Here is a 25,829-nt window from a genome sequence, read left to right as displayed (position 1 = left end):
TCACTGAACTGGGTAGCTTGGAAGTGTGGGCTCATAGAAATTAAGAACTTGCGCCTCGTGACTACGTTTGCGAGAATAGCTGGCGGGCAAAGAAGAATAATAATTCCTTGAAAAAAAAAAAACTCGCGTGGTTGCTATGCATTGGAACAACACAACTGCTGCAGGCATTTTAGATTGGCTCAGCGATGGAATCGGTGGTCATACATGAACCTGCTGGAACAGACTTCACCGCAGTAAATCACTACGATGGTTTTTACTTGGCAGAGTTTCGTTTCAATGGTAAAAGCCGGACACAATGCCAAGGTCCGGTAGGCCCCGTTCAGGTATATTAGAGTTTGACTCTTCATACGGGTGCTAAGCTATATTCAAGCCAGATACTAACATTTATATTGAACCTTCGCACGTTCTGTCTACACCTAAACACACACACCAACACGCACAGAGACGCGTGAGACAGAATATTCGGCTCATCCACCGAACTTCGCTTTCATGTGGGTGTACAGTTATATTTATATGTAGCTTTACTGGCTAAAGTCACTCAGAAGTTTTTTTTTTAAGTGGAACTACAAAATAAACGAAGGAGTTGTTGTCACCGTTACTTGGCGACGGCTACCCCTTTCCACTTAATTGGTACAAATAAAAATATGAAGAAAACAGTAACATATATACATATTGTAAGACAGTAGTAGCGTTAGAGTCTCGACGGTGTTTATAAAGCCGAATCGCCTGATCAACCCTTCGAACGAAGACGACGTTTTTCGTGATGATGACTATATACATATGAAGAAGATGAAGGTCAAACGTTGTCAATATTTTGCTTACACTAGTTTCCCCCTCGCGCAGAAGCGGCCAATTAGGCCGCTGTTTATGACGGTGGTGTACGGCGCACGAATGGTTTTAAGCGCGACAGGTGAACAACCACCGTCCCACGAAAAAGGCCGTCGGAAGGCATGACAACAGGGGTTACTCGATAGTTAACAGGAGACGTCTGCTCTACTATAGCGTAGGGGCCGATGAAACGTGAATGAAACTTATCACACAGGCCGGGAACCCGCGTTGGGGTCCACAACAGTACTTCGTCTCCAGTATTGAAGTGAACTACGCGGTGGACGCCATCGTAGCGAGTCTTCCGCTCTTGTTGGCTTGCCTGTGTATTGAGGTGGGCGCGTCGGCGACAATCGGCCAGATAGAAGGCGACGTGACGAAGTTTTTGAGGCTCATCTCATTGGTTATAAACACTGGGCATGTCGTATTCTTTTAGCCATATCTCGACGTCGTCGCGTGGAAGACCACAGAAGATGGGTGGGTCGCGCTGCCGGGCATTGACGATCCATGCAGGAATGATTTGTTGGACAGGGATGCTGGATGTTCCGGGCAGCGGTCCTTGAGCCATGACAGCGGACGGGGGAAGCAAGAGCGACCCGAAGGAAGCTCCAGGGGAACGTGACGTCGGAGAGGATTTGGGGATCAAAGCACCTCCACCACTCTGTAAGAAAGTAGCAGCGTTGGAGTCTCGACGGCGTTTATTAAGCCGAATTGCCTGATCAACCCTTCGAACGAAGACGACGTTTTTCGTGATGATGATTATATACAGATGAAGAAGATGAAGGTCAAACGTTGTCAATATTGTGCTTACAATATATGCAGTCCTACATGGACTGCATATATGCAATAGTTGTATGAGCAGAACAAACACGTAGACGCCACGCTCACTTTTAGCTTTTGTTCGCTCAATATTCGTCACAAAGCTTCGTTTCTTCGAAGAACTGTTGCAGCAACATCATTGCTTGGCCATTTGTTTTGGATGGCCATGGACCTAGTATTCTATTCAGTGCAAATGGCCGCCCGGGATCTAACTTATGCAATTTTTGTTCAAGTCGCCTTCGGTGCGTGTCGTGTTTTGGACAGTCGAGCAAGAGGTGACAGATATACTCGTCGTCGTGGCCGCATGAATATTCTGACGATGTTGCACGCTGAATACAAAGTAGGAAGTGCTTCGTGTAAGCAGTTCCGAGTCGTAGGCGATGAATGAGTGTGTCTATACGTCTTGGGAGGTCATGGTCTAATTGGTATTCAAGATTAGGATCAACAGAATATAGGATTGATTCCTTTGTTTTTTTCTGTGAACCAGGTAGACAGGCATAATTCCCGTTTTGTTGTTCCTAAAACTCTATTTACATCATACTGAGATACCGGAATGAGGCATTTTTGCCTATAATTAGGAGCGGTTTTCGCCAACTCATCCGCCATTTTATTTCCCTTAATTCCGCAGTGACTGGGAACCCACTGAAATGCCATCCAAAGATTCGACTTCGTAGCTTCTGAGAGCTCTTTTCGAATAGCGTATACTATACGCACGTCAATGTGTCTTCAAGTGGCATTTTCCACACATGCCAGTGCTGCCAGGGAGTCTGTAATTATCACCCATTTTCTTGGTGTCGTTGACAGTTTAATGAAGCTTATGGATAGCCAAATCGCTACGCGCTCCGACGTTGTTGAAGAGGAGAGGGGGCCCAACCGGCATGCATATTCTTCGTGCAATTCCGGAATTATGAATGCTGATGTCACTGTCTCTTTGGTGATAGAGCCGTGAGTGTACACGTGAGTGTATCCTTGGTACCTGTCAAACAGATGATGTGATGCCAACTGCTGTGCTGCAACGATTGGCCCTTCATGTTTGCTGAGAAGTCCTTCTATTGACGTTTCAATAGTTGGTAGCTCAAGCAGCCATGGTGGATAGTTTTGGTCCAGTGGCCAATGTGTCGACACAGGAAGCCGTGAAATGTACTGTTGGTACATATGGTGTATTTGCGCTCCAGCACGGTTCGCGGTGTTGGATATGAGCGGACAGGAAGGGTGTTGCGTTACTAGATGAAAAAGGTGCCGACATGTCTCCACATTTCTAATTACTACAAAGTTAGGTTCTCTTGCTTCTGCCAGTGTCAAAGAACTTCATGTTGCTTCTGGAACCCCGAAACATATGCGTAAGCTTGGTGCTTGGTACAGCTGAAGTTGGTGTAGTGACGTCTGAAAGCTGTTGTGGAGAGCTGGCGCAGAGTTGGCAATTCTCTGGTGGATTAGTGCACATTGGACGTGGAGTAGAAACGCTTATGTACCGCCCCATTTTGTTCCCCCGATGCAACGTATAACATTTAGGGTGCAGTTCCCTTGATTTTCTAGATTAGCAATATGCTGACTACATCTGATTTGGCTATCTAGGGTAACGCCAAGGAAGCGATGCTTTCGTGCGATTTCGATTCTCTGGCTATCCACAAAAAGCTTCAAGTTTTTCACTGTCTTTCTCGTGAATGTCAGAACTATAGATTTGGCGTGAGAAATCTGCATGACTCGCTCTTTGAGGTAATCACTTATTGCATTTAGTCCTTGTTGAAGCCGATGTTCGATCACGTCCAGTGATTTGTGGGACGTCCATATGCATATGTCGTCTGCATTCATGGATATGTTCAAGGCTTCGGATAGCACTTTTGGAAGACCTGCCATTGCAGCATTGAAAAGAAGCGGAATTAGAACGCTTCCTTGGGGTACACCTCTGCTTATGTCGAAGCGATCGCTGTCTCCGTTATTGGTTGAAATGTATATTTGTCTGTTACATAGGAAGTTGGCGATCCATTGAAGGATATACGACCGTGAACCCCTAGTGAGGTAAGCCCGTGCAGCACAGAAAGGTGGCTCACAGAGTCGAACGCCTTCTTAATATATATGAACGCCGAAACAGCTCTTCTCATGTTCTACAAATGTAACGAGGTCGGAGACGCAGTCCATGGTGCATCGCTGTCGTCTGAAGCCAGCCATCTGTTCTGGAAGAGAGTTGTTAGCTTCAATCCACCACTATAATCTTCTGTCAACCATTTTTTCCATGACTTTAGATACACAGCTAGTGAGACTGACTGGTCGGAATGAGTCAAGCGAAAGCGGTGATTTACCAGGCTTTAGCAGTGGGATGATTCTCGCGACCTTCCAACATATTGGAACGTACGCCTTTGTCGACACATTGTTATATATCCGTAAAAGAACTGGCATGCCGTTGGGTCCTAGATTTTTCAGAACACTGTACGATACGTTGTCGGCACCGGTTGCCGTTCTTATGGGGTTTAGTGAAAGAGCAGGCAACTCTAGTACAGAATACGTGCTATCCAGTTGAGCATGTGATAAAGCGTATGCATCTTGGATTTGCTGCTCCACAGAACTAGGCAGTGTAGTAGGGTTGTGAACCAATTGTCCAGTTCCAGTCAGCATTGTGCAAAATTTATTATAAGCACCACGTTCGGATAATCCAAAAGATACGACCAATGCTCTGAATAGGTTTCGCTGTGATACTGGATGATTGAGAGCAGTGATTGTTTGCCAGATTTTCGGAAGTGGAGTATATGGGGTCCATGAATTACAGAAACCATGCCATTTTTGCCGACCTAACTTTTGCAGGTGTCGGTTAGATTGGATGTGTGTTGCCTGACTCTACTTGTAATCTTCTAGCCTCCCAGTGTGGCGATAGCGATGTTCTGCTCGCCTTTTAATAGATCGTGGGCGCTCATAGTCTGCTTCTACACTGGAGTGACCTGCTGGGGCAGCTGTAAACCTTGTCACACGGGAATAACTGCTTTTAATGCAGGACATAAATGTATACAATTCTATAACTCCCATCAAGTCACGTCCAGTATGTTCACGAAATAGTTTCCAGTCAGTTAGCTTTAAAATCAATGTGGTCGTTTGCACTTGCATTCTTCGGTGTTGCATAACAACTGGGCAATGGTGACTCCCTCATGTTTCGAGGTCTGTACACCAGTTCATATCTCGTGCATTATCAGGGGAGGCTATAGCCAAATCTAGACAGCTGGCATAAATATTACCTCTTAAAAACGTTACTGATCCATCATTCATTACAACAAGACCACATCGATCAATTGCTTTTTCAAATGTTCTCTCACGTGAATCGGTATGAGCACTGCCCCACGTGATATTCTGCGCAATAAAATCTCCACAGATGAGGGCAGGTCTCTGGGCTTCACCCAATAAATGAACCAGAGATGAATCAGAAATGCGAGTCGATGGTTGCAAATAAACACAAATTACGGTGATGGTAAGTTTGTGGAATTGAATTTTGCTACGCAACATTGATATGCAACAATTTTTTGTTGTACTGCTAGACGCTCTAATGAAAGGACTGCGCTCACTTCTTGAAGGTCATTGGCCTGTGGAAATACACGCAGGATTGCCTTCAAAGCGAGGAAGAGCATCGACATAACCATATCCACATCACTTGTTTTCGGTGCACGCTGCTGTTGTGCCTTTGGCTTTGGCGAGGTGAAAGGTGTAGACGCTTGGTTAGCCTGAATAGCTGACGGTTTCGGTGTCCTGCTGTCGCTTGTCTGCCTTTGAACGCTTGGCGATCATCCTCTATGGTTCGTTTTGGCTGTACTTTTGTTTTTCTGAGCTGAAGCACGCTTCGCTACCATCGCATACGACAGCGGTGATGTACTCTGTTGTGATTTTGAAGGCACAGGGAGTGGATGTACAGTTTCAGGATTTGAACAAGGCGATCCCTTTTTTGGAGCTCTTCAAGCGAAATTTCTTGTCGCTTCAGTCTAGTAGATGCCTGGTGTTTCGGACAACCAGCATATGACTAACCAACCACATAATGCACAACAAGAAATGCACAAAATGAATAGCCATGTGTAGACATATTATGTAAACAAAAGAACAATATACCTAGTAACGAAAAAAAAAACGAGAGCCTTTTCATGCTTATTAGAGTTGTCTAGCACATATACGCAGGGAACAAGCTACTTCTATGTGAGTAGGTATAATCTGGTTCTAGGTGTATTTTTCGGTTGAGGCCAAATGAACTTGTCTCAACAATGAATACCTTGCCCACGCAGATTTGACGATTAAACATCCACTATTCATTTCTATCAAAAGTCACGGTGCAACTGTAATGTTATTCAAGTTACGAGAAAGTCTGCCCGAAAAATAACACTTGCAAAAAGGTGTTGCTAACGTGCAACATAACTTGCAAAAAATTATTTATTGCGTATCGCAAGCATCCTTGGATGCGCGCAGAAAAAAAAAACATTGACTAAAAGCTGTTACAGCGTTAGGGCTGCTTTACATATAGATCTTAACATAAAAGTCATCCCCAAAGGCATGCAGTCACATGAACAGTGAGAAATTCGCTCAGCAAAGTATACGCCAAACCGAAATCTAATAATGAACGTGCAAAAACGTGCTGCGTGTACCTTTGATTCGACGTTGTAAACGGAGCCGTCGTTGACTGTGAAACGCACTTCGCCCCGACGAGGACTACGTCATCTACGCTTAACAGAGATTAACTATGTCTATTCCGATCGGGCGGGTCGTCGCGATAATGCGTTTTCGAAGGATAGTTCTTTCAATGGTGGTACGAGAGGTTGTTGCTCTAAACAGCCATTGTACCTGTCGTTTAATCAATTTTACTGCGTTTACTTGACTTCTACTGACTCTTTTCACAGGCATACACATATGGGTAGGGGGGGGGGTCTTATAACTTTAATATACATCTACACAAACTGCTCAAACCACCTCTGATAGTCACGGCACAGAAGGAAGCTGATGCCTGTGCTCCCCCTTCTCTCCTCTCCGTCAGCCAGGGTGAATTTCACCCCCCCCCCCCCAGAAAAAAGTTTCTGGGTAGGCTACGCCCCGGCATGACGCACCGCCATTATTCCTGGGAGCTGGCTTCTTATAGTTTTGGATGGGCATAGGTAATCATAATAATGCTGAAAACTTAAACTTCGCCTCGTGACTGTAACGTGACGTAATGTGATAGTTAGCACTCGTATACCAAAAGTGCAGTGGCCATAAGGATGCACTGCCGGGAATTTTTCAGCGTAAATTACGGACACATCTTCAGGAACCACTTCAGCGGGAATCTGCCGAAAGCACTGATTAAGAAAATGAAACGCGAAAGTCAGAAAAATTGCGCATCCCAAAAAGCTTAGCTTCAAGCGTTTATGAAGCGGTGCACTCTGTCAAACAGCGGTCGTGAAGATCAATCAGCCCATCAACGGCTTCGCTTTCGCGTTGGTTTAGTGACTCGTGAAGCAAAAGTAACGCTAAAGCAGCATCGTATTCCCACCGACTTCGATGGTTTACTTCGTGTTTCAGCTGTGGCTGTTCCTGCACGGATTCGCGCTCTTTATCTTCTTCAGCAACTTCCGTGGGCGAGATTTCACGTTTCTTTAGGCATCGGGCTGATATTCTATGGCGCTGGAAGTTGCTGTATATTACTGTTTCATATTTGCAGGGCTTGCAGATGTGTGTAAACTCCTTCCTGTGTGCCTTGATGTGCCTGGAAAATACAACCATTTGGAGAGGATAACGAAATCAGGAGTTGCTCGGTCAGGCAATCACGTTTTGCTATTCTCAAAGCATTTTATTTAAGTGCAGAACTTGATAAAATAAGCTGCAGACATTTTATTCAACCTACAACAGCATAGGTATAAGGATTGTGCCTCATAAACAGCTCTTCTCTTCGGGTGGCCATTTCTTGTTTACGACTTTTAATCGACTTTGCTGGACCTGCCGCTCAGAACTGATATTTACCCACTATATTTCATTTTACAGTCGCTATTCTTGCCTCATGTTCTCCTATTTTATCCCCGTAGCACTGACATAAAAATGATGTATGTGTCGTGCACTGGTTGAATTTGCTATAAGTGAATAAAGCGTTTCTCCTCTTACTTAAGCCTGCTCTACTGAACTAGAAAAAGAAACATTACACATGTGCATTCATATTTATCTGCCATAACACACACTTATGGCATGGTGTGGCATGGTTACAGCCTCGAAATGGCGAGTCAACACTATTGTTTATATCAGAAAAAAGCTTGGTCGTGGAAAGGGGCACAAGATTGTCACGATAACTGTAATCATTCGGGCCATTCCACTGATGGGAAGAATATTATTACTCTGGGAAAGACACCGGAACTTTTGGTAGCATATTTATAATTATCATGGAAGAATCTTTCGCAAGTAGACAAGTAAAAAAAATTGCAAAGCCTCGCCATTCACAGTAATGGTATAAGGAATATGTTGCCATATAATCTGTGCCGAGAAGTCAGGCTAGCACTAATATTACTGAAGCTGTCAGACTGGCACCAAGCTGTACGCTGCATGTAACTTTGTATCCATTCGTTGCAAATACGAGGTGGTGAGGTCTGTATATGGTGAGTGGTTGCTCATCTGAAAGTCGCTGATCCACCCCGGCTGCAACGATCGCATTTCAATAGAGGCGAACAGCCAGGGGCCTCGGCGCTGTGGTATCTCAGTGCTCATTAAAGAACACCGGGTGTTGAAAATTTCTGCAGGCCACCGCTATGATATGCCTTTTAACTATATTGTGGTTTCGGCACTTAAATCTCCATATGTAATATTATATTGTATTGTTGTTATTGTGATTACAACTATTATATTATCATCATTGCAGAAAAACATACTGATCTGCTTTACAAGCATGTCATTCCGCTGTTATATACATTCTGAAGGAACATGAGTGAAAAACTCTTCATTCAGCAACATAAAATACTAGATATCTTGCGCCCCATTTCCATAGTGATGAGCTGATCGGGAATGAGCAGTCAATAAAAGAATAACTGTTTAGGCCTGTAATTAACACACAACCAAGTGGAATGATGAACACAATGCCAACGTCGTTTATACAAAATGCATTTTAGCTTACCTTTCCAGCAGAGACCTTTTCGCGAAAGACTTCGCGCACCCATCCACTGAGCAGACGTAATCGCCGTCGGGGTGCACCTCCTCCCTGTGTTTGATGAAATCGTGGCGCGTTGTGAACTCCTTGTTACAGCAGTACTCTGTTTCTTGCAGCTCATCGTGAAGTTTTTCTATGTGTCTAATAACATTCGACGTCCTATTACTTGTGTAACTGCACAGGTCACATCGACGTAGTCGTTTGTTCGAAGAAGTTCTCGCCTCCGGTACCGCCTGCCTGAGAAAAATGCAAGCGAATAAACGAGATTTATTTAGCGCTCTTAGTACCTCTTACTCTTTTCGTATAGGTGATATCGCAGGTAATAAATGCGAACATTCTTTTCCTCCACAATGCCTTTTTAAAGGAGTTAAAGGATGCTGTATTTATAAAACTGTCACGGGCTAAATTTAAATATAGATAATCTCGGTAGCTGTATAAAAACCAGTGTACTGTCCTATGAATTAAGTGATCACATGTCCACCTTTTTTCTTGCACGACTGATTTCGAAAATTTGTCAAAATACTGAGTTATCCTTTCATGGACTTAAAATACAAAAAGCCAGGTACATTTTGTTCATTTAGTTCAGGACATTGACTGAACCACTGTGTATAGGCACTACAAACAAACTTTATAGTGCTTATTACACATTCCTGTGTCTGTTGAGTACTAATTATGATGCAGAATTACCACTTCGGAACACTCACATGATAGATACAAAAAAATGTAGGAAGCCTTGGATAAACTGCTATCTTTACGGGCGCATTCAAGTAAAGAAGAAGTTGTACCATGATTCCATCCGTTCGTGGAACACAGGTGCCTAAATAATGTAAGAAAAACAGAGATGTCTTAAATTAAGAAATGCGGGAAGCTAAAACGAACTACTACGAAGAATTATTCGAAAGAATCCACGATGATCACAGCATAATACGGGAGGTCAAAAATGGGCTTATTAACTGAAATAAGGAACGATATAGGACAAAGGACCTAACAATTAATAGTGAGACATTAAATGGTGAAAGGTTGGACAATTTTAAGAATAAACACTTCATAATTGCAAGCTTCTACTGTTGGATCTCGTCCAGGGACTGACAAGGCCAAGGGTCCAACGGGCAAACAACAGCGTTTATTGCCGAAGCGTACGACTGGGGTTACATCACGGGACTGGAGGACAGTGCTTTGAGCGTTACCATTTAAGCACTAGTGGGCGCATGCGCACTAACGACAGTTCGGTTATCAGGTGTGCTATCGCGAACACCACACTTCCTCTGCTTTTATTCGGAAGCTAATAGTTCACGTTCCCTCTCAGAACCAATCAGGCGGTCGGCGATTTCGTAGCGGGTAGCGCCGATCCAGGTCGCCTCGAGAAGTGTCTGTCAGCAACGTCGGTGGTGAAGGCGAAACCCTAGCTGCAGGCAATGAAGGTGCTGGCTCCGGTTCGGTGTCACTCTGTGGCCACACGGAGAAACCGTCGTCTTGCGCGACGTCTTCGGCAAGCCCTGCCGTGCCTTGAAGTAGCTGGTTCTTGTGGCGCCGCCACTCGAAGCATCCTGAAGATGTCGACGCTCGTACCCTGAAAGACACTGGTCCACTTTGAGCCATCACCACAGCTGGTACCCATTTGGGCTGTCCCCTGTAATTTCGTGCAAGTACATGATCACCAACACTCACGTCACGCACACGACACTGTCGGTTCACCGTCTGTCTGAACTGATTGTAAGCCACCCTTTCCCCCACGGCGGGTTTGAGTACATCGAGGCGGGTGCGCAAACGTCGCCCCAACAACAAGTTGGCTGGTGCCTCGTGTGTCGTAGCGTGGGGCGTGTTGCGATAAGCGAGCAGAAACTTGTTGAGCTTTACCTTCATAGGTTGATGCACGTCATCCTTTTTTAGCGCGTTCTTCAGGGTCTGTACGAAACGCTCCGCAAGTCCATTGGTGCTGGGATTGTAGGGGGCTGTTTGCACGTGTCGGCAACCCATCTCCCTTACAAACTGCTTGAACTCCTCTGACGTGAACTGTGGGCCGTTATCCGACACGATTGTCTCAGGGAACCCAAAACGAGCGAAAACATCTCGTAAGCACTCAATTGTTGCATCTGCAGTAGTTGAACGCATCATAAAAACTTCGGGCCACTTCGAGTGCGCATCGACCACTATAAGAAACATTGACTGTTGAAATGGTCCTGCAAAATCTATATGTATGCGCTGCCACGGCGCTGAGGGCCAGGCCCAAGGGTGCAACGGAGCTTTGCAAGGGGCACTGCGCTGTTCTTGGCAATCTGTACATGACTGCACCATACGCTCAAGGTCCCCCTCGATGGACGGCCACCAGACGTAACTACGCGCAAGCGCCTTGCTGCGAACTATACCTGGGTGACCCTCGTGTAATTCGGCCAGAACTGCTCTCTGCAGCTTTGCGGGAATGACTACCCGCGTTCCCAGCAAAATGCATCCTCCATGCAATGTCAGTTGATTGCGTCTGGCGAAGTATTGTTTCAGTCTATGGTCATTGACAAATATTGGCCAGCCTGTGCTTATGCACTCTTTTACTTTCGCCAGATCGTTATCCTGCTCTGTGGCATGGGCAATTCCTTTGCTCGACACTGGTAGGGAGGCCAGCCGCAATGAATAGAAAGTCTCTTCCGACTCCTGCGTTTCGTCTTTCACACATGGTAGCGGCAAACGGGAGCAAAAATCGGCTTCTGCGTTATCGGCTGATTTTCTAAAAAGAAGGTCGTATCTGTATGCCGACAACGTCACAGCCCACCGCTGTAGGCGCGCAGCCGCGATAGGCGGAATACCTGTTGTTGGCCCCAAAATTTGCTGTAAGGGTTTATGATCAGTGATTAAAGTGAATGCGCGGCCATAAATATAACAGTGAAACTTTTTTATGCCAAAGATTATGGCCAGCGCCTCTTTTTCAAGCTGGCTATATTTCTTCTCTGCCTCGGAAAGCGTGCGCGAAGCAAAAGCAACTGGCCTAGACTTCCCGTCCTCAAAAACATGGGAGAGCACTGCACCTACCCCATACTGCGATGCGTCACAGGCCAGCTTTAATGGCCTATCCGGGTCGTAGTGGGCCAGCACCTGCGGCGATGACAGCATTCTTTTAACTTCGTTGAACGCGTCTCGGCAGCAGTCGTCCCAACACCAAGGAGCGTCTTTCCGTAAAAGCTGGTAAAAAGGCACAGCCATTGTTGAAAGATTAGGCACAAACTTTCCATAATAATTAACGACACCCAGGAAGGACTGCAGTTGCTGCTTGTTTGTCGGTGCGGCAGCGTTTATGACTGCTTCAATTTTCTCTGGTGACGCAGATATTCCTGCTGCAGTAATTTTGTGCCCCAGGTAACAGAGCTCATTTTGAAAGAACGCGCATTTTTCTTTCTTTATTTTGACGCCTCGCTCCAGCAACCGTTTCAAGAGTGCGTCTAGGTTTACCAGGTGTTCTTCAGCGTTTCTTCCTGTGACTAAGATGTCATCGAGATAACAACAAACTCCGTTTAGGCCCTTCAGCATTGTGTCCATTATTTTCTGAAAAATACCTGGTGCTGACGCTATTCCGAAAGGTAGCCTGTTGACTGCAAACAGCCCTTTCCGCGTGTTCAAAGTCAAGTACTTCTTCGACTCTTCTGACATGAGTACTTGTTGGTATGCCCTGTTAAGGTCGATCTTACTAAAGTGCATTCCCCCGGCCAACGCAGCTAATAGGTCATCAATTTTAGGTAGCGGGTAGTGTGTGATGTCCAGAGAGGGGTTTATCGTTGTCTTATAATCCCCACAGAGACGTATGCTTCCATCTTTTTTTATCACTGGCACGGCGGGCGTGGCATATTCTGATGTATTCACGGGTGTGAGTATTCCCAGCTGCACCAATTTTTCTATCTCTGCTTCTACTGCTGACTGCAGTGCGAATGGCACATTGCGTGCCTTCAGGAACCTCGGCCGGTGATCGGCTTTGAAGAACAGCTCGGCCCTTTCGTCTGTGATAGCCCCTAGCTCATCCTTAAACAGCATTTTGTATTTTTCGAGCAACGATTCTAGCCTTTCCTTCGTTCGCGAGGACAAGTCGAACACTGACCTTGAGACGTGGTTGAGGCCCCAAATCTGGTTCCAGTTTAGCCGTACTGTGCGCAGCCATTCACGCCCTAGCAGTGGTGGTCCTGCTTGATCGACGAGGTAGAGTGGTAGTTTCGCCGTCTGTTCCCCGTGCTGCACCTTGACGACCGCCACGCCGCAAGGTTGGACGAGTGCTCCGGTATAGGTGCGCAGGACGATGTCTGTTGGTCCGCATCTGGCTGAAGGGAACTGCTGCTTGAACTGCTTGTAAGGCATGATAGACACCGCGGCTCCCGTGTCAAGTTCCATTTCCACCAGTGCTCCATCTATTTTCAGTCCAACAAAAATAGGAGTGCGGCCGGACGCCACTTGTTCCGAAACGCCTATGGGTGGCACCTGCGTGACCACTTTCAGCGTTTTCACTCTCCGTTTCTGCTGATACCCGCCACAATATTGCCCGTTGCTGCGACAGGCCCTTTGAATATGCCCTTTCTTTCCACACTTATAGCACGTATTATTAACGTGAGGGCATACTGAATGAGTGTGGCTCGGAGAACCGCAGCGATAACAAGCCGGTCGCTGCTTACCGGAAATCGCTTGCGCCTCGTACAAATCAGCAGGGTCATAATTGCATTCTCCCTCCATTTTGTGCAGCTGTGTGGCCACTGACTCTACGACTCTAGTCTCGGCAACATTCTTCCGGGCCGCTTCCATGGCCAGGGCGCGCTCGACTGCTTTCGGGAACGTCAGTTTGTCGTCCTCGGTAAAGAGTACTCGCTGCACGTCCTCTCGCAGTAGTCCACAGACAAAACGATCCCGCAGCGCTTCGTCCAAATTTGCTCCAAACTGACAACTCTGGGACAACTTCCGAAGTTCAGCAACATATTCGGGCAGAGACTCGCCTTCGTGCTGTGCTCTGCGGTAAAACTTTGCTCGTTCCCCGATTATGGACGGCTTTGGGGCAAGATGTGCATCCAAGAGGCTCTTCAGTTGCTCGAAACTTTTTCCCGATGGTAGGTCCGGTGCAGCCAACGACTTCAGCAACCCATACGTACGCGGTCCGATGATGCTGAGGAATGCGTGTACCTTGTCGCTGTCGGGAACCTTGTTGACAATCAGAAAAGAGGTCAACCTCTCCTTGTATGCCGTCCAGTCGCTTGCAGTAACGTCGAATGACTCCATCTGGCCCAGCTGCCCTCTGCTCACCATCTGGCCCAGCTGCTCACCAGACCGCATTGTCGCTTCTTCACCACACTGCTCGCTACTCTTCATTTTTCATCCCATCCCCGTCGCCAGTGTTGGATCTCGTCCAGGGACTGACAAGGCCAAGGGTCCAACGGGCAAACAACAGCGTTTATTGCCGAAGCGTACGACTGGGGTTACATCACGGGACTGGAGGACAGTGCTTTGAGCGTTACCATTTAAGCACTAGTGGGCGCATGCGCACTAACGACAGTTCGGTTATCAGGTGTGCTATCGCGAACACCACATCTACGTTTGAACAGGAGTAAATAGAGATAATGCTCCAACCTCTGAGGAGGCTACTATGCCCCATTCGATTTTTTTTGCTTACCAACACATTCGGCTGAAGTAGAAAACTTAATCGCTAAGCTTAAAAATAATGTTGCGTTAGGAATAGATAAAATAGGTTCTTTCGAATTGAAGTTGATATCACCACTAATTGCTTAAGTTTTGGCTTATATTATCAACCTCACCCTCACTAATGGCGTATTTCTTGAGCAGTTAAAGGTGGCAAAAGTGATCGAAGGTTATAAAGGTGGTTATATAAATATTCCAGTGAACTATAGAGTCATATCTGTGCTCCTGATAATATCAAAAAATTTTGAAGGGGTAATTTTTGATAGATTTTCGTCTTTTTTAGGCGTCAAATTAAAACAAAACGTCAGCATGGTTTTCAAAAAAAAAAAGTCAACTGAACAAGCGCTGCTGTATATTAGAAATAAGGTAATCAAAAATATAGAAAATTCAAAAACATACTTTTTTCTTGATTTTTAGAAGGCGTTTGACTCCATGCAATTCAGACTATTGATTATAAAATTATCCAGGTATGAATTGTGTGGTGTAGCATTACAGTTTGTAAAAAGTCACTTGAAAGACCTCTACGAATTTGTGCAAATCAACAATAGAATATCTACAAAAATAAAAGTAAACTATGGAGTGCCCCAAGGGTCCATACTGGGACCAGTATTGTTCCCTACTTATGTTAATGATAATATCGACATTCTTTAATCCCGTGAACCTATTATGTACGCTGACGATAGGAATGTGCTCATTACCTCGGACAACTTCGTGTCACTTGAAGTAAGTGTAAATAATCACCTAAGTCATCTTTCAAATTAGTTAAAGAAGAATTGATTGCACTTGATTGTGAAAAAAAAAACAAGCTGTATGATATTCCGACCTCTAAGCAAACCCATATCAGTAACATAACTGTAAAAGTTGAAGGATATTGCATCGCACACGTTAGTGAACAAAAACATCTTGGCGTGTGGTTTCAGGAAGAGTTAAATTAGAACATACATGCGAACCATTTAATAACAACACTGACACGAATAGTCGGCTGTTTCTTTAGAAGAAAGGGACTTGTGGGATGCTCGTTTTGGGTATAACGTCGCAAAGAAATTACCAAAAGAGGCTAATAACTATACTAAACAAAATACTGCGTTGTTTTGAAAAATGCATAGATAACATACAGGACTTGCAAACTGCTCCATTATTTATTGAGCATTTCATGCTCAGGGCGGTTCAAACTGATAATACTTCAAATTTCTGCAGTTAAATAAAGAGGAGAAGTTATACGAAGAAAGTTGTACCAAAACATTACAGTACAATTTGCGAGAACAAAAGAAGCGAGCACCTAGAACAAGGACCAAATATGGAAAAGAAAGTGTTGCGTACCAAACATCTCACGTGATAGATGCCCAGCAAATAAATTGAACTTTAAGGCTAGCAAAGCAGCCTTTTAGAAACAAAAAAAGTTGTTACTAGCCACTGGCACACATTATTAAAACAAATAACTGGAGTTTCATGCCGCGACCAATCCTGAAATCATTCCATAATGTGTATTTTGACCGTACTATTGTACAGTTTATTCTCGGTGCATCCATATGCACTTTGTGTTCCACGGTGTTTAGTTTTATTTCTCAATTTCACTTGGTTATGTATCTCCGCGTAAGTGATGGCTAATTTTGCAAATGTGCTATGCAAACTTTTTATCCTTGCTTTTGTGTGAATTCTCTACGTATAATTGCAAGCAACTTGTATTTGATTTCTATTTAACTAATGTATTGATTTTTGTCTGTTTCTGTCTGTGCTCATATCGAAGCTTAACACGAAATGCGGAGGGACTGGGGCATTTGCGAGGCTGAATGCCTTTAGTCCTTGCCCCGGCAGTGAGCTCAGTGGTGTGCTTACTGTAAATAAAGTGCTCTTATTCTTACTCCTTTTTGATGATAGCTTTAGGTAAAGGGCTTCTGAAATAAGCCAAATTTCTCTTGAAGCATGTATATGCTCCCATAATTACGCATATGCAATCTTCATTTTAACGTAGTTGATGAGTGTTGTAAACACTTATCCATTTATGCCTGTGTAAAATAAACAGTTTAATTACGTTGAGCTTGTATGGCGATGTTACTCAAACATATTTGTTTCTTTTCTTCTTCTCGAATGACAGCACTGCTGGGGCACAGGTGCGTGCTAGGCTGGACCAGGAAGGTGACGAGAACGAAGCCAGATAACACAACCACTCAACGATCAGGCGTTGCGTCTCTCATAATGATATGGTGGTTTTGGGACGTTAAACCCCACATATCAATCAAATATTCAACCATCAGGTGTTGTGCTAATCTGTATCGTTACAATGGCGCAGTCATTGGAAACAAAGCCTCAAGGCAGAAATCGACTGTGCTCGTGCGTGTTCGGCCTCGGGGAGCCCTCAGTCCAGGAACACCATCCTCGCTTCGTCGGGCAGGACAACCGCTAGCCGGCCTTCGCAGGAAGCTCTGTTGGCCGAAGATGGTGTAGAAGCGTTATCGTCATTCGCTGGCCTGCCAGTGCTTCAAGCACCATCCGGAGAAGGCGTCCAGTCCTCTTCGGTGACTCGACGGTGCTCTCACCACGACGCAGTGATTGATCACACTGCTGCGCTGATTGCTGCGATGACAGCCTATTTCGCGGCTGCCGTCAATAGTCATCCAGATGGCTTACCGAAGGATGCAGCGGGAGTCATCAGAAAAGCCGTGCGCTTGGGCCAAGAACTTCAGAGAGCTTCACACCTTCTAACTGCGGGGTCTTGACGGTCAGCCTGAGAAGCATGACCCTTGACTTCTCCGCAGTCATTGCCCCTAGTTCCTTCGGCTCCTGATTTCACCGACCAACGAACGTCATGCGGGCGACGTCCTTGCTTGCCCAGAAGCTAGACCATTTTGTCATGCGAACTTCTCAATCCTTGCCCGTCCAACTACTATTAGTAGTAGCTTTGGAACTACCGGAGTTTTGAAGATTCAATGATTCTGCAGATTGAAACGGTTAATGCTATCGGCACCCATAATGCCTGGCCGGACCGTTGCAAATGGCTAGTGGCTATCTACCGCCTTCGCGATACTGCCAAAGCCTGGCGCAACTGCAAGGTGTTAATTGACAATCTTGGCCTGAATGGTGTGCCAGGTTGACCTATGTGTTTTGACCGCTTTTTCATGCCCCTGGCCCTATCCTGTCGACCTAAGCTCCACCGCAGATGGGAGCTCTGCGACACATCACCACCACGGTGTAGCTTGGGTGCCCGCTAACCTGTCCTCCTTCGGAGATAAAACTTGCCATCACCCCACGTGGCCTGCGTTGACACCCTCCCACCAATCCATTAGAAGATGGGGCCCCAGTTTCAGCTGTGCTACAGGTGCATGTGAAGATGCCAGCTCCTGCCATGCCTGACAAGCCACCAGCCTTGGGAGCCACCAGCCTAGCGCAGCCATGAATGCTCTCGCCGACCCACCGAAGCCACTCCGACCGATTAAACGGACTCATTGAGCTCGATCACATTCCACTGAGCAAGAAGGGTCTCCCGGACAATCCCGAGGGACGGCCTCTTGATGTAACATCAGCGCCTGCAAAGCCTGCAATATACTCCTCAGCAAGGCCACCCGGTATGCCTCGCAAACAGCTCCAGATGGTCCGGATTGTAAAAAAAAAATGAGCGTTGAGCCCCCTGACATTAGCGCAAAGATTGTATCAGCTCATTTCGCTGACTAAGGTCATGACCACGGTCCCGGTAATGACAATATTGTGAATGTGGCCTACTTCCTCAAAGAAGCTGAAAATAAGCGTCAAGAAACTACACCACCTTTTATGCCTCTTCTGATGTTGCTCCGGCAACCTCTTTTGAGAGCATGCCGCTTCCGCCGCTCACTGCGGACGCGTGCGGAAGTGGTTTTGCGGCCGCTTTGGCATTTTTGTTTTTGCTTCGGTTGTCAAGTGGGAATGCGCTGTTAGCGTGACATTGACTACTTCAGAGAGCATGTTTTATTTCCTCACTATCGGTGTTGCGAGATACTATCTAGGTTAGAGGAAAATACTCATCATAGAAGGAGTTCAGAAGAAGAAATATCAATAATCTTATTCTTTAAAGTATTCCCAAACACAAGTAACAGTGCCACTGAAGTATGAAAAAAGTAGTTGCGAAAAAATAACTTCATTATTTTGTGCATTGAAAACGTCGGCAACTGTAGACGAAAGCATATATTTACTTCTTAACATTCTTTTCGGCGACTGTTCAAAGTACAGTTGGTTGAAGGTTTGTCATGACTGTTTTAGGCGCACGAATAACGTCATTTGTTATGTTCCCCCCCCCCCCCCCCCACCGTGTGTTTGATTTTTAACAGTCGACTGCACAGTCATCAATAAAGCCGCTATTACATAAGGCCAGATGCGTTATTGATGAATGTAGTGGTCAATCAGACAATAATATTTGCTGTAAAAATGCAAACATTCGTATAAACGCGATGCATGACTTGAATTTTCTACAAGAGACACGACAAATAAAAAGAAGCCTTAGGTTTCTTAATTTAAAGAAAAGTGATGCCGTCGATAAAAAGGTTTCTCGCTGTTTAGTCACGAGATTGCTTACCTCAAAGCGACCAGTATAGTCATGTCAAGCCCCATTGAAGATTGTAATGAGTACTATGGACACTGGTGAGTCGTCACGTTTGTGTGTGCGTGGCGAACGTAACGGTTGACAAGAGAGGACGCGAGAAACGTCACAGTGCTGGTACGAGCACTGACTTTGAAAGTTAGCGCTCGTGTTGTGCTCGTCGTTTTCCCAGTATCCGTTTTAGGGGCGAAGCTGGGTCGTGCGTCCTCGTTGTGCGTAGTAGGTAGCGATCTCTCGTTTAGTTCTGTAAATGTCCGCTAAATGGCGACGGTTGTATACGATGAATATACGACGAAAAGATGCGGGATAGTGGTACTTGCAGTGTTCAGTAGATGGACGGCCGGACAGCAGGACGGATGGACAGACAGACAGACAGACAGACAGACAGACAGACAGACAGACAGACAGACAGACAGACAGACAGACAGACAGACAGACAGACAGACAGACAGACAGACAGACAGACAGACAGACAGACGGGCGCTTCGCCTCACTCATCATCATTCAATCCGTGGAAGTGATGGGATTTTTTTGTGCGATGATTTGAATCAATCGGCTAAGAATCATTACCGAATTGCGCAGATTTCAATCCTACCCAATTCCGCAACGTGGGCCATACACAAGCTTTTAGCTTGCCCCTTCTCTACAGCCTTATGACGGCACCTATCTGTGCCGTCATAAGACTGTGTCTTCGGGCTGCTCCTTGAGGACCTTGTCTGCGCTGTGGGTCGTCGTCTTTGAGCCCTCTGGTTCGCCTTTGTTCTCGTGGTTGTGAAATTATTGGGGCACTTCGGGAGCTATCGCTTAAAGTGACGCTTGGCTTGGTGGCAAAGTCTAAATTTTCAGGCTATTTGTTCCTACTTGGCCGCAAGACCTCCATCATTTTTCGCTGGTAATGAACCCTTAATTTCAAAATAAACATTCTCGTAAGCTGATAAAGGGGCAATAGCGAAGGGACAGTCTACAAACTGCTTTTGTACACCCCCTAACATCAAATATGGCAGTTTTAGTTTTCAAACGTTCTGCATTGAGCATGTGTTCTAGAATACCTCTTTGACAAGAAACTACACACATTAACTCTGAACTGGAAAGTACGCTGTTGCATTTAAAAAATGCGGATTACGATGCACAGAGACATTCATCCGAAGAAGTTCTTGTACACGCACAACAGATGCTGTAGCGAAGCAAATGCACAGCACAGAAACGAACACAACGCAAGAACACGTCTGGATGAGAGCTTGTGACATTGTCTTGTTTTGTAATCCTTCCTGTGCTAATTATTCGGCCGAAGAGATGACCGACCAGATCGCCCAATCCCTATTCTTTCTGAACTCAAATGCTGTCACAAGATAGCTGAAACCTGAAACCTTAAAAACATAATCATTCTTCATTAGTCACTCTAGAAAAAGCAAGAAAAAAAAACAATCAAAGAAACTCTATTAGTACCTTCTGTGGGCGACTTTCGCGAGATAGGCTGACTAGTCCAGTGTACCTTACACTCTATAAGCACTAACACTGAAATATAACTTACTGGTGTCGGTCACTTGCGGACTGTCTCTCCGGAACGAAGTTCTCTTGGGACTCCGGGCGGGAATGTAGACGAGCGGAACGGCGATTTGGACCCATCGTGAGTAGCCACAGCGAGAGTATTGATGCCTTGTGCATGGGTCGGCAGGCGAGGAAAAGACCGGCACTCGGTGGTGAACTTGAATAAGTACGTCGTGATGTCCATGACACGGCACGTGATTGTCAGATATCGTACGCACGCGGCCACGCACATCGGCGGCACGATGACTGGCACAGCTGATAACGCACAATGCGGCTCTTTCAGCCATGACTCATCGAGACTAACCCCAAGATCGGGGAGATCGGTAGCGGAACAATGGAGACAGTTAAAAGTAATTCCTTGTTTTCTAACGTCAGGGAACAAGACAGGAATATATCTTCACTATCTCAAATACTTTTTAGAAGGGAGGTGCAGAATCATGTGGACTGACAATCTACCATCACTCATGAGGTGGTGACAAACAAAATAGAAATAGAGATAGCTTTTGTTGTTACTCTTAGTTCTTTGGCTAGTCTTAAACCGTGTCTCGCTGTAATTTAGCTCACGAAACAACGCTTCTTTTTGTTTCTCTCAGTTGACACGTGGGCACTGCAGCATATTCTGACTTCACTTTAGGGGCCCAGGTGAGGTTGATTGGACCTAGATGTGCCAGACGCGTCAGTTGAGTTTGCCCTCGAGAAGCGGATAGCACGTGCACTTCCTTCGTAGTCTGAGCCCTTGTTTAAGCATGTCACCCATTAGTACTGGTGGCATTATTTTCTCGTCCACACACAAAAAAGCAACATCCCCTCGATGCGGCAAAGTACACGCGTAAGAAAGAAATTTAAACAGATTAGACAGCGCTAAAGAATGAGGGTGAGGAAACGCTAAACTCCAGCAGCCAATGGTAGTTAAGAAGTAATAAAAAATGCAAATCCACGGCAGGAAGATTTATGAATGCGCAAAATAAAACCTGACGCGCAATTTATGGTTTCTTGCGCTTGGTATGAATTGGTCTGTCAGAGCTCGGTTGTCTTCGTTTTGTTTGTGTTGACGACTCACTGTTCGGAACTATCTCGTAGTTCACGTCACTCATGTGGCGCAACGCCTTAAAGGGTCCAAATTACCGGGCTTTACAAGTTTTCTGAGAGGCCACGACGACAAACAAGGGTCCGCACCCTAACTTGGTCCACTGGATTGCAAGGCGCGTCTTGATGGCGGGAGTTGTCGCGTCGTGTACTTGCCTGTTGTTTCTGTCTGATGTGCAGCAGCGCAAGCTGGCGAGCTTCTTCGGCACACTCGGTGAATTCTTCAGCGTCAGTCAACTTGTCAGTGCTTGACAAGTAAGCTTTACATCAACATCGTTTGAACTTCGTGGCCGTTGAGAAAAAAAAAATGCCGCCAATTGCATTGTCTACTGAACAGCGGTGTTGTAAGCGTCCGTCACATAAAGTAATATATGATCCTATGTTTTGTGTTGGACGCCAATTTACATTGAAACCAAATTGATAGATTTCCTATTTAGTTGTTTGGGAAGTCCGTTTTCTTGCGGATGGTAAGCAGTCGTCTTCCGATACCTAGCGTTGCTTAGCCGAAAAACTATCCATGAGCTGCGCAGTGAATGGTATCCCTCGGTCAGTTATTACTGTAGAGGAAGCACCGCGACGCAACCTGACGTGGCACATAAAGAACTGCGCTACCTCAGAATCCGCGGCTCGTGGTATCATCTCTGTCCCGCCATAGCACGTCAAATAATCAGTTAATTTGCGACTATCACCTTATTTCTGTTGGTACACAGAGGGAAAGGGCCGAGAAGACATAGGTGGAGGGAAGGGGGATTGGGCGTTTTCCAGGCAGTATCATGGGAGCAGACCCCCACCGGCGTGGGCCTGGTCTGTATATTTATAGCTAGGCTTAGGCTGTCAACTACCGCCAACAGACAATTGGCCATCCCGACGTCTTGCAGCTACATTGCAGAGGACTCTTTATGTCCAATCTTTTTTTTTTCCTTGAGGCTTTTCAAATTTGGATCATGGGGCAGTGACAAATAGGGCGGCTGGCGCCGTGGTCACATTTAGAACAGTGTAACATGGTGATGAAAACAGTGGCGTTTGCGTGGCTCCAGCGCAAAATCTACGTGTACGCCTAAAAAAATGAGTAAGCCTAACAGACATTACTTTATTTTTAAAAAACTTCGGTAGGTCGTTCTATCTACTCTCTTTCAATTGATTGATTGATATGTGGGGTTTAACGTCCCAAAACCACCATATAATTATTAGAGGCGCCGTAGTGGAGGGCTCCGGAAATTTCGACCCCCTGGGGTTCTTTAACGTGCCCCGAAATCTTAGCACTCGGGCCTAAAACATTTCCGCCTTCATCGGAAATGCAGCCGCCTCCACCAGAATTCTATCCCACGACCTATGGGTCAGCAGCCGAGTACCTTAGCCACTAGCCACTATACCACCGCGGCGCCCCCCCCCCTTCTCTCTCTCTCTCTCTCTCTCTCTCTCTATATATATATATATATATATATATATATATATATATATATATATATATATATATATATATATAGGCTGGCATGGTGGTTGAGTGGCCGTGGCGTTGCAAGTAGTCAAGTAGATCCTCCGCGACGGTCACAACGTGCTTTATATTTCGACGTTTCGGCCAAGCGTCTGGCCTTCATCAGGATTCAGAATGCAGTTTGTTGGTGCTCAGCTTTATACAATCTAAAACAGAGGGGGAGAGAGAAAGAAAAAAGAAAAAAAAGGATAAAAAAGAAAAGAAGGAGAATATAAGGTGGACTTCCCCGGGCACCCCCTATCACTCTTCCTTCCCCTCCCTCATCCATCTCTCTCCCTTTTATCCTTTTCACCTTTAGGATGTCTGCGGTCTGTGTATCCTTTCTTTTACTAACGCATTGTTCTCGACCCGACGGCACCTCCTGGCTCTGGCGGTTCGGTGTGGAGGAAAAAGCTTCTTTAAGAAGTTTCTCAGATCTCCGTTGGCATCTCGTCGTAGAAAGAGGGGCTCCGCGTATTGCCGCAGAGGCTGGCAAGCAGATGCAATGCAATTTTTGACCGCTTCAGGATTACGCGTGCAGTAGGGGCCTCCCAACAGTGCACAGGGTTGCTGTTGGGCATGCCATGTTTGGCACAATTGATTGGATAGTGAGGTAAAAACAGAAACAGACGACAGCTGTACTTAGGAAGAGTAGTTACTTTTGAGTTGTCCAGTGCCCTTTGCAGCTGCAGTGCCGTGCACGCAGTAATTTTTTCATTATTGCCGTTATTGTTGTCTAATGCTTTACTTGCCGCAAGTGTACCGGATTCTCATTTATTCCTCTATCGATAGTGTTAAATCAATGGATAAGGTATGACTCTCGTTGTTCACGTTCTCGGTTTGATTTAAATCCTGTCTCTAAGAACGTTACTGATAGTTTGTCGAATGCATGGTCGGGAAGATTGAGATGTTTTGAAATCGGTAGATTCGGGGCTGATTTCGCGTGGGTTCTGTGATTATTGAAGCTTTTTTTCCCACACACCGAAGAAAGCTTTCCCCTCCTACCCACCAAACCGCTAGAGCCAAGCGGCGCCGTCTGGTCGGGAACAATAAAAAAAAGAATCTTGATTAAGGCCAGACTCCGGCTGAAACATCGAAATAAACCACGTTGTGACTGCTCATAGAGAATCTACTTGTCTATATATATATATATATATATATATATATATATATATATATATATATATATATATATATATATATATATATATATAGCGCACAGGGTTGAACCTGAGCCCCCCACACACACGCACAATTATATATATATATATATATATATATATATATATATGTAGAGAGAGAGAGAGAGAGAGATTAAATAGATGATCAGAGTTTCTTCCGGCTACCGTAATAAAAGTTATAAACTTCGAGAACAGTGCAGTATAGGAAACAAAACAATATTTATTTAATCCTAACAGTTTCGGCTGGTGGACCAGCCTTCTTCGGAGATCTAAGTGAAATGGTACAAGTTCCCGTAGCAGAGGGTCACCTTCACAGTTTGAAGACCCCGAAAAAAAAAACCGAGACAACCGGGCGAACGAGGTAGCAACAGACAACAAGAAGCAGAAGAAGGAGAGGAACTAGAAAGGAGCGCCGGAGAGTTCGTTTCTCGGCACGAAAGAAGACTGCGTTTGTGCCTGCGCCTGCGTTCCTTGTTCCATCCTCAGGGTTGCGGTCAAGTAGCCGGCAGTTACTTTTATTTTCTTTTATTTTATTAGATCTACCTCTTGTTCCGCAACTGTTTTAGTGCATTGATAAGTGTAACGTCTCCTTATTTCATGTCTGTTTCTTCTCCGGGCCAGAGGCCTGCCCTCTGGTCAGCCTCTGTTCCCCCTCAAGATCTTCCTCTGGAGTTGTTTCTCCGCAATGGAACCCGTAGCGTTCCTGTCGCTTTGGTTCCGACCACCGGTGGGTTCATCAGCATGAAAAACCCCAAGACAATCCAAACGGAACTTCGTGCGATCACTCCCCACTCTCTACTGATAACAGAGGTTCGTCAGTTTGGACGCGGGGGGATACTATGCTGCTCACCAGACAAGGCCTGCATCCAAGACCTTCTGAAGTGCACTACTTTTGCATCACATCCGGTGAGGGATACTATGCTGCTCACCAGACAAGGCCTGCATCCAAGACCTTCTGAAGTGCACTACTTTTGCATCACATCCGGTGAGCTCTTTTATCCCACCTCATCTAGCTTGCTGCAAAGGATTGGTTCGGGGGATAGACGCAAGTCTAAGCCCAGCAGAAGTCTTGGACATATTTTCCCCAGCAGGTGTTATTTCTGTTTACCGCTGTACCAAACAGGAAAACCAACAGAAAGTTCCCACTGAAACTGTAATTGCCACATTCACTGGAACAGATCGCCCTTCGGAGATCAAGGCATGGCCGCTTATCTATAAGGTCGAAGCTTTGGCTCCCCTTCCGCTGCAATGTGCTAAATGTTGGCGCTTTGGACACAGTACTAAAGATTGTCGATCGGAGACTCGATGCCGCATATGCGGAGCCATATACGGGGCTGGTCATAGTACTGCTGAGTGTCAATCAGACAATAAGACATGCTGTTTCTGCAAGGCAAATCACGCTGCAGACGATCCTAACTGCCCTGCAAGATCAAAGGAACTTCAGGTGATTGAAATCATTGAAAGGAGACGATGCTCTCGTAGAGAAGCAATTGCGGAAATTCAAAGCAGGAGTCAGGGTTATGCCGGTATAACAGCTCATCCACCTCTTTC

At 45.6% G+C, this 25,829-nt stretch overlaps 1 protein-coding gene across 1 annotated transcript; it reads right to left on the bottom strand.

Moving 5' to 3' along the window:
* Positions 1-6,741: 6,741 nt before the first annotated feature.
* On the bottom strand, positions 6,742-20,720 carry LOC142803530 (uncharacterized). The gene is made up of 3 exons (XM_075888657.1): positions 20,521-20,720; positions 8,735-9,004; positions 6,742-7,345 (listed from the first exon to the last, which is right to left on the bottom strand). Exons 1-3 carry the CDS (start codon positions 20,652-20,654, stop codon positions 7,006-7,008), a joined length of 744 nt encoding a protein of 247 aa, XP_075744772.1. The 5' UTR covers positions 20,655-20,720; the 3' UTR covers positions 6,742-7,005.
* Between the last annotated feature and the right edge of the window lie 5,109 nt (positions 20,721-25,829).

The sequence above is a fragment of the Rhipicephalus microplus genome, chromosome 3 (assembly GCF_043290135.1).
Source record: "Rhipicephalus microplus isolate Deutch F79 chromosome 3, USDA_Rmic, whole genome shotgun sequence".
Classification (NCBI taxonomy): Eukaryota; Metazoa; Arthropoda; class Arachnida; order Ixodida; family Ixodidae; genus Rhipicephalus; species Rhipicephalus microplus.
Note: the sequence above shows the minus strand (reverse complement) of the source record. Positions and strands in the feature narration are given on the sequence as shown.

What these genes read in the sequence shown, in the direction of transcription:
- LOC142803530 (XM_075888657.1), bottom strand. Translation starts at nt 20,654, where the DNA reads ATGCACAAGGCATCAATACTCTCGCTGTGGCTACTCACGATGGGTCCA. An exon ending in TCCGCAAGTGACCGACACCA is followed by an intron (nt 9,005 to 20,520) that starts GTAAGTTATATT and finishes CATTTTTCTCAG; the next exon opens with GCAGGCGGTACCGGAGGCGA. An exon ending in AAAAGGTCTCTGCTGGAAAG is followed by an intron (nt 7,346 to 8,734) that starts GTAAGCTAAAAT and finishes TGTATTTTCCAG; the next exon opens with GCACATCAAGGCACACAGGA.